This window comes from Malania oleifera, chromosome 8, assembly GCF_029873635.1.
Source record: "Malania oleifera isolate guangnan ecotype guangnan chromosome 8, ASM2987363v1, whole genome shotgun sequence".
Lineage (NCBI taxonomy): Eukaryota > Viridiplantae > Streptophyta > Magnoliopsida > Santalales > Ximeniaceae > Malania > Malania oleifera.
Window position 1 is genome coordinate 102,320,426 of NC_080424.1, and position 9,002 is coordinate 102,329,427.

Consider the following 9,002-nt stretch of genomic DNA (forward strand, 5'->3'; position numbering starts at 1 on the left):
CGCTAACAACTTTATTGGAAAACATGTAAATATTACCTGTTACCACATCTCTAGAGTTATCTGCATCACTTGGAGTCAAGGAGTACACCCTAGCCTGGGTAGTACCCCCTTGCTGTCTACTTCGTGGCGCCTGCGCACCACCTTTGAAAGGCTACTGTGGAACTCCGCAGTACCTCAGCAGGTTACAATCTCTCACCTGATGTCCCATCTTACCTAGGAGCGGTTCTTCACAATATAGGGCCCTAGGCGAATGATTTAATTAGGGGCCCTTAATATTTTATTTAATTTTTATTTTTATTTAAAATTAATTTTTTTATGTACATCAAATAATTTTAGCTGCACTGTATGTGCACTTCATCCACCAAAAACGTAAATTCCATAAATAATGTTAACATTATTATATGAAAAAAAAATTTTGGGGCCCTAAGCACCTCAGTGGCCTTAATGAAAAGTCGACCCTAATCTTACCACATCGTAAACAAGCCCCCATAGCCCTTCAACACTGCCCTGCGTGAGGTTTCCCACACGTAGAACAAACAGAAGTGGACGTGGTACTATAAGAAGCACCACTACTATTCTTTTTCTTCCAATTGCCCTACTTTGCCCCTCCATAAGAACTGGAAGGCGCATGTCTCTTCTTTGAAACCTGATCCTCAAGGTCCTCTTGCAAACTCTCCTCTACTACGGTGGCTTTGTCAACCAGAGTAAAAAGTTTGGCATCTTCCAGATCGTAGTCTGCTTGTGAATCTCCTTCTTTAGGCCCCTCTGAAATTTCCAGGCCTTCATTGCCTCGTCCGGAATCATGAATGGAGCAAAACGGGATAGCTCCTGGAAACTGGTGGCGTACTGCTGAATTGTTAGCTGCCCCTGCTCCAGACTTATAAACTCCTCAATCTTTGCATTCCTAATCGTGGTCTGGAAGTACCGTTCAAAGAATAACTCTCTAAAACGGGTCCACGATAACGCCACTGGAATGGGTCGATGCTCCTCAAGCATCTTCATAGACTTCCACCATCTCTTCACTTCGCCCGACAACTTGAACATTGTGAAGGCCACTTTATGCCTCTCAGTGCAGTTCAGGAAATCTAGAATCTTCTCAATCTCCCCGATCCAATTCTCAGCTTCAAATCGGATATGCACTTCCCATGAAAACAAGAGGCTTCAGTCGGGTGAACTGATCGATAGGATAACCCAACTCAGCTGCAGGACGATCCTGCTCCCTATTCGTCTGAACGACCTTAACCATCATGTCACGCCTCGAACCCGCAGATGGGTCCCAGGTGTGAATGTAGTAACCTAACCTGTCTTTGTATCAATTAAAACATACAAGATACAATACCAAATGAGGGTTTGACCTCGTGGGGTACACGAGTGCCCTTACAATCATAAATATACACATCCATACTCATCAGATACACAGCGGAATACGGTCTTTCTATACATGTACAGTACCATACCATAGTCTATAAAAAGCTAGGATATACATTTCCATAATTACAAAACATACCCTGGGTGTCTACAAAAACTGTCACAACAACCCAGTCACAAAAACTCGTACCTAAACAGGCACTAACAGCAGCTAACGACACCCCGCTTCCGAATGCTAGGATGCTAATTACGGCTACCAGAAGGACCTGAAAACATTTGTACGTACATTCGGGGTGAGACATCTCTTAGTAAGGAAGAAAACAGGTTATATCATTGTGTGGCATTCCAGTGCTATTTTACGTAAAACATAACACCATACAATACGATACAGTTCAAAAATATTTCCATACAGTTTCATACAGTTCCAGTATTTTCATAAATCCATTCCAGTACATACGATACCCAAATATACGGTCGGTGTCGTCACACTAAAATGCAACTACTGTATGAAACTCGAAACTTCATAGTGATTACGTTGCCAATACGAGCACCCAATATCCCATGGAAACCGAAACCCCACAGCGATATCATTGCCACTACGGTGTAGCGCACACCCATCAGTGACCAGTCGGAACACACAGGCAATATTTCACACCCTCGGATATAGAGCCAGACACTCTCGCCCACGGTTTTGACACCGGTACATGGTGCAGCGTATGGTAATTAGCCGCCACATAGCTGTTTCGGCATACGGTAATTAGCCACCCTAGCTGATTTCACAAAACCTGGAATCATTTTAGAACTCATGTTCCTATACTCATCAGTGTACGGTAATTAGCCGCCACATAGCTGTTTTACAAAATACCTAGAACAATTACATACAACCATACATTCCACACTTATTTGGTTTACAGAAAATCATATCGTTTTCCAATTCAAGTATACAATTTTATACAAATATGGATAACAATCATCTCAATAATACAATTTAAACAAAACAAACGGTTTTCCAAACAAAGTAGAGATGATACCTGAAATCCTTAAATTTTCTCGAAAATTGTAACCCGAAAATACCATATTTTACCCGATAGATTTCCCCAAATAAGTTACCAAAACATACATACGATCGTAGCCTACAAACTTACAGATCCCGATTTCAAAAAGTAACTGATATAAACTGAATCCCATTACCTTAACCTGAAATCCAACTACGAACTCTACGGTCCCCAAAACTACGAATTGAAACTCCAAAACCTATAAACCACAGTACAATACATGCTTACAACTCATATTACTACACATATTTCGAATCAGAAAAGAAAATCGAGTCTTACCTCGATTTTGGCCCAAAATTCGAAACTACTTGAAACGGGATTTCGATCCGCTAGAAACGTAGGGAATTCTTCCCTGATCCTAGCAGTAACGTCAGATTTATGAATCAGGCGAAAAATGGCGAATAAATCAAGGGAGAAAGAGAGAGCTTTGAGTTCTAGAGAGAGAAAGAGAGAGGAGATATTTAGCTAACTTAATTTGGAAGCAACTCATTTGGATATTTATAGCCCTTTGACTCGGGTGGATTCGTCAACGAGATAACATCTTCGTCGATGAGTTCACCGGGTTTCTCGTCAACGAGACGGCGGTTTCGTCGAAGAAGCCGGATATTTCCAATTTTTCCGAACCTCTCAGCACTCCTTGGTCGACGAGCCTCTAAATTTTGTCGACGAGGAACCATTAGCCTTCATCAACGAATGATGGTCTTGTCGACGAAGTCTGCACAATTACCTTTTTACCCCTCTCTTAATTAATTTAATCCATTTATCACGAGTTGGGTTCTTACACATTAGCTGCTGAGCGAAGTCCCGCAGAACATTCGTGGAGTCATTGCCAGCCTTAGGGCCAGCTCCCTCACTGTACTATACATATCGATTGTTATCACAATACTATAAAAGTCAAGTTCCCAATTCTACATTCCCATTCTAACTTAAATGTTGCTCCCTCTACTTGGAAATAAAATCGTCAGTAGATTGCCATGGTTTTATGAACCTTTCGATTGATTCAAACACAGAAGTCTGTCAATGTATTTATGTCTCCAGGTATAATAAGCAAAACTCAAGGTCTTATCCTCTTCCTACACTTTGATATATTCTAAACTACAGAACCTAGTAACCTAAGCTCTGAGTATACCCTAAACCAGGCAGTATGAATAGCATCACACTTCCGACTGGTTAAGGGCTTTGATACCAACTATAATGCCCTGACCCTTTATACGGACCCAGAGTGCTACTACATATATGTTATACCTGTATTTGATAAACATACATAAACAACCCGCCCTAAACAGGGACAAACGAGTGTATCTCATACATATCTGTATTTATGCACAGTGAAAAACATAAACATTCTTATGGGATTCTATTAGACATATACCAGAGTTCTATCTATATTCTTTAGTACATAAGATCCATGCTTAAAACATAAATTGTATTACATCTCCTTACATTAGCTAACAATCTAGTACTAATACAAAAACTTACGTCTACTAACAAGACTCTACGTGCCAAAGTCCCTTTAGAAGACTAGGACCGACGTCCTGTAGGACCTGAAACAAAGGCTGTAAGATTAGGGTGAGACACTTCTCAGTCAGGTGGAAGATATTACATTAGCATGTGACTACATGAGTTTATTCCAATTAGAAACAGCTGCACAATGTCACATTCACAATACTGTACTATAAGAGATATATAAACATAATTTAGCATCATTACAAGTGAAAGTTCCCGAGGTTAGGGTAGGGTACAGGCCCATACACTGTACGATCCCTTCACACAGTACTTAACTATGTGACTTTGCCCATTTTAGTTTTTAAATCATGTATATGAAGATTTAGGACAATGACTAGCTTTGGAACTTCATAAATATGCCTAATTACCCCGTGGCACGGGTTGTGCACTGATAAACTCTGATAGGGCCCTATTCGTCTAGGCATTGTCAAGCATCACATATATAGTACGACTGCCCCACCTGGTCCATTATTTCACCAGTGGCCCCACACTTCTGCAAGTCGACTATCTCAATACCCACACTGATTCACATGTGTGGTTGCACTGTACCTTCAGTTAGCAACGGAACCGCGCCTCAAGCTATTTAAAGTTTCAGATAACGTGGAGTGTCTTTCAACTCCTTTAGTAACAAGATGTGGTCCCAATTTATCATATATATAATTTACAATAAAAACATAACAACTTGTGCAATTCCAGTAATTTCACAATCGTAATCATGCAATCTTTCATGCATTCTTTCTTTCTTTCAAACAGTGGTGTTAACCAGCACAAACATTCTTGGTTCAACCCTTTTTACATATAAAGTTCGGTGATTAACCGACACCTATTTTCCACATTTTTAGATAACAAAATGGAACTTCAGTTCTCATAATTCATTTACAAGTATAACAGTTCAGTATATTCCACTTCATATCATATGTCACGTTTGTTTCGTCAAAATTCGCTATGTATAGTGTATAACTCGAAAAATACCATTTGGACCGCAAACATGGGTATCAAGCAACTCCTACTTTAGGTTTAAAACAAATAAAGTAGTTTTGGAAAGTTTGGAGTTCATATGCCAAAACCTCATTTTTGCCAAAAATTGTAAAATCATAAAACCGTAAGACAACATTTATACCCTGTAAAACTTTGTAAATAAGCATTCAAAACATGCATAAAGAGATAAGCTAACTTTCTAGAGGTTTAGTTTTCTAAAAATACCGATGTAAACAAATCCCTTTACCTTAATCTTGAAAATCGAAACACAAACGAATCGATCCAAAATAATGATACGGGATCCCCGAAACCTAAAAATCGAAGAACAATACTTCACTGTAATTATAACTGCTATATAACTACCAAACCAATAATGAAATTAGATCCTTACCTCGATTTTAGGGGAAAACCCAAAAATCCTCAGATTGAAAATCTAATCCGCTATAACTGTAAAGATTCTCCTCTTAACGCACATAGTGATGTCGGATCATTGATTGAAGCAATAGACGAAACAAAATCTTAGAGAGAGAGAGAGGGTTGGTTCGATTTCTAGAGAGAGAGAGAATGGAGATAACTTAGCATGGAAGTGATGAATATTCTATTTATAACTAGGTTGACTTGGCCAGCCTCATCGACGAGTTGATGTTCTCGTTGACGAGCTGAAGAAGGTCGCTCGTGGCCGAGAAAGTGATCTTGTCGACGAAGTCTAGGATTTCAGAATCTCTGAAAATCCCTTGGTATCTTCTCGTCGACGGGTCCCAGCATCTCTTCTTCGAGCCACATAAGAGACTTTGTCGATGAGAAAAGGAGCCTCGTCGACGAGCTCTGCTGTTTTATCCTTTTTAATTTCCCTTCTTTTTTCTTTATTTATTTTTTGGATTTGGGTCCCGACATAGGTTGCTAGGTTCTGTAGACTCTAGAATGCAGTAGAAACAATACCAGAGTATAAGACAAAGGAATTTGAGGTTTTGTTTTGTAGACTAGATGCAAGACTTCCGTGATGGTTTATGTGCCTTTCCTGGGGTGACGATTTCAGGAAAGTCATAGCAAACTATTATCGGGTTGGGTGTCTAGGTTGTAGGATTGAACCTTGAATTAAGTATAGAGATGATAAATTAATTAAGGATATGATATACTAGTTAGATGAAATGTGTTGGACATGTTATGGTAATAAGGTCCTAAAGCCAAGTTTATTGTCTTTTAAGGATGGATCCTAGAGGTGGTAGCGCGCATGCAAGTGGTAGTGAGGGTGTTGGACCCTTGGGTGCAGCTTGTGGTGACTTAAACGCAGTATTATGCAGTGTGGCTCATCAAGTCATGGCTGAAATTGCCAGGAGCTCCAGGGAGCAGGGAGGTCCGTCTGTAGGCCACAGATGTACGGTTAAGAAGTTTACAAAGATGAATCCTCTGGCTTTCTCAAGAGGAATTGATCCTATAGTCACTGAGAACTGGATGCAGGAGATTGAAAAGGTGTCAGCAGTGCTACAGTGTACAGAGGAGCAGAGGGTTCTATTTGCCACGTATAAATTAACAGGAGAGGCCGAGAGATTATGGATAACAGTGAAACTCCTGGAGTAGCAAAGGTCAGTTCCTATAGAGATGACATGGGACCAATTCAAAGAAATATTTTTTGACAGATACTTTCCGGCCTCGTTACGAGAAGCCAAGGTAGAGGAGTTCCTGAATTTGAAGCAGAGACATCAAACAGTGTAGCAGCATGCAGCGAGGTTCATTGAATTATCTCGCTTCACCCCGTACATTATCCTGGACAAGATGAAGAAAGAAATACAGTTTGAAAAAGGCATGAGGCGAGAATTATATAAGTAGATGGAAATACTGAAACTGTAAGACTTTGCCGAGCTGGTAGACAGAGTAGCTGTGGCATAAGATGGAGAACGGATGGATGTTAAGGAACAGAAACATAAAAAGAGATCCATGCCTTCAGGTTTCTAGCAGGGATCCAATCGGGGTTTTTGGAAGAAGGGTGGCTACTATAAGGATAGAAAGCAGGAGTCGAGGAGCCGTGGGATTCAGGGTACGCAGTTATACCTAGCCTGTTAGATTTGTGGAAAGAAACACTCGGGAGAGTGTCGTGCCAGGCGAGGCATCTGCTACCGATGCAGGGAGCTAGCGCATATAATGAGAGACTGTTAGACTCAGACCGGAGCTGCTCCTACTCCCAGACCTGCTTGAGGAGGTTATCAAGTGCCCCGTAGAGGTCAGCAGAGGAATACGGATCCGACGAGAGTTTATGCCTCACGCTAGGTGATGCTGAGATAGCCGGCGATGTGGTGACAGGTATGATTAACATGCTTTCATTTAAAGTTATTGTATTGTTTGATTCAGGAGCCACACACTCGTTCATGCCTATGAGGTGTATTAGATTATGTGAGGGCAGAAACACAATTGTTGGACACTGAAATGTTAATAACTACATCGACAGGGTCAGTAGTGAGGTGTAGTAGAGTGCTCCGAGGCTGTCCAGTTAATATTTAGGGGAAAGTCTTGCCAACTGACTTGATAATGTTGAATATGCATGGGTTTGATGTAATATTTGGTATGAACTGGCTGATAGCTAACTATGCCAGTATAGACTGTCGTTTGAAAGAAGTGATATTTAGACCTCTGAGAGGACTAGAATTCAGGTTCATGGGGTCGCAAGTGCAATCCCCGTCTCAGTTAGTATCGGCCATACAGGCGAAAAGATTACTCCTGGATGGTTGTTAGGGGTTCGTGGCCTTTGTAAAGGAAATGTCAGAAAATGAATTAAAACTTGCTAGTATGCCAGTGGTGAAGGAGTTTTCAGATGTCTTCCTAGACGAGCTACTCGGGTTGCCTCCTGATCACGAGGTAGATTTCTTTATTGATCTACTTTCGGGGATGACATTGATTTCTAAAGCTCCTTACAGAATGACTCCAGCAGAGTTTGGAGAGCTAAAGGATCAGCTGCAAGACTTTCTGGATAAGGGTTTTATTCGGCCCAGTGTATCACCGTGGGGGAGCTCCAGTGTTATTTGTAAAGAAGAAAGATGGGTCCATGAGGATGTGTATAGATTATAGGGAAATTAATACGGTAACAATCAAGAAAAGGTATCTTCTACCCCGTATAGACAATTTATTTGATCAGCTTCAGGGTACATAGGTTTATTCCAAGATTGACCTCTGATCAGACTACCAACAGGTGAACGTTAAAGCAGAAGACGTTTTGAAAGACTTCAGGACCAGGTATGGGCATTATGAATTCCTCATTATGCCTTTTGGTCTGACGAATGCTCCTGCTGTATTCATGGATTTGATGAAGAGAATTTTTCACCAGTATTTAGACCAGTTCTTTGTAGTTTTCATTGATGACATACTAGTTTACTAGAGGAGCTTTGAGGAGCATGAGACGCATTTACGGCTAGTACTTCAGATGCTCAGGGAAAAGAAATTGTATGCCAAGTTTAAAAAATTTGAATTCTGGATAGAGAAAGTTGAGTTTCTAGGGTATGTTATATCAGGAAATGGAATTTCAATGGATCCCAGCAAGATTGAGGTAGTGGTAAATTGGGAAAGGCCGATGAACATTCAAGAGATTAGGAGTTTCTTGGGACTGGTGGGATACTACTGTCGGTTTGTAGAGGGATTCTTAGGACTATCATGGCCTTTGATGTGACTGACTAGGAAGAATTCCAGATTTGCATGGGATGATGAATGCGAGCAGATCTTACAGGAATTAAAGCAGCGGATCCTTACTGCACCAGTACTGACGATTCCATCGGGGGGTGATGGCTATGTAATTTATAGTGTCGCGTCTTTGAAAGGGCTCGACCGTGTATTGATGCATTATGGTAGGGTTGTAGCTTATGCCTCCCAACAGTTGAAATAGTATGAAAATAACTATTCTACCCATGATCTGGAGTTGGTTGCAGTGGTACACACATTAAAGATTTGGAGGCATTACTTGTACGGTGAGAGATGCGAGATATTCTCCAATCACAAAGGTTTGAAATACTTTTTCACTCAAAATGAGCTGAACATGAGACAGAGGAGGTGGTTGGAACTTATTAAAGATTATGACTGTACTATCAGTTACCACCCAGGGAAGGCAAACGC

General features: G+C 40.8%; 1 protein-coding gene across 1 annotated transcript; it reads right to left on the minus strand.

The window, feature by feature from the left end:
- Positions 1 to 681: 681 nt before the first annotated feature.
- LOC131162869 (uncharacterized) lies at positions 682 to 1,249 on the minus strand. Its single transcript, XM_058119473.1, has 2 exons — positions 1,192 to 1,249; positions 682 to 1,139 (listed from the first exon to the last, which is right to left on the minus strand). Exons 1-2 carry the CDS (start codon positions 1,247 to 1,249, stop codon positions 682 to 684), a joined length of 516 nt encoding a protein of 171 aa, XP_057975456.1.
- Positions 1,250 to 9,002: the final 7,753 nt, after the last annotated feature.

Bases quoted from the DNA above. Each gene is read 5' to 3' on its own strand.
- LOC131162869 (XM_058119473.1), bottom strand. From the start codon at position 1,249: ATGATGGTTAAGGTCGTTCAGACGAATAGGGAGCAGGATCGTCCTGCA. The intron at 1,140-1,191 runs GTTATCCTATCG...TTTCATGGGAAG, and splicing joins TCGTCCTGCAGCTGAGTTGG to TGCATATCCGATTTGAAGCT.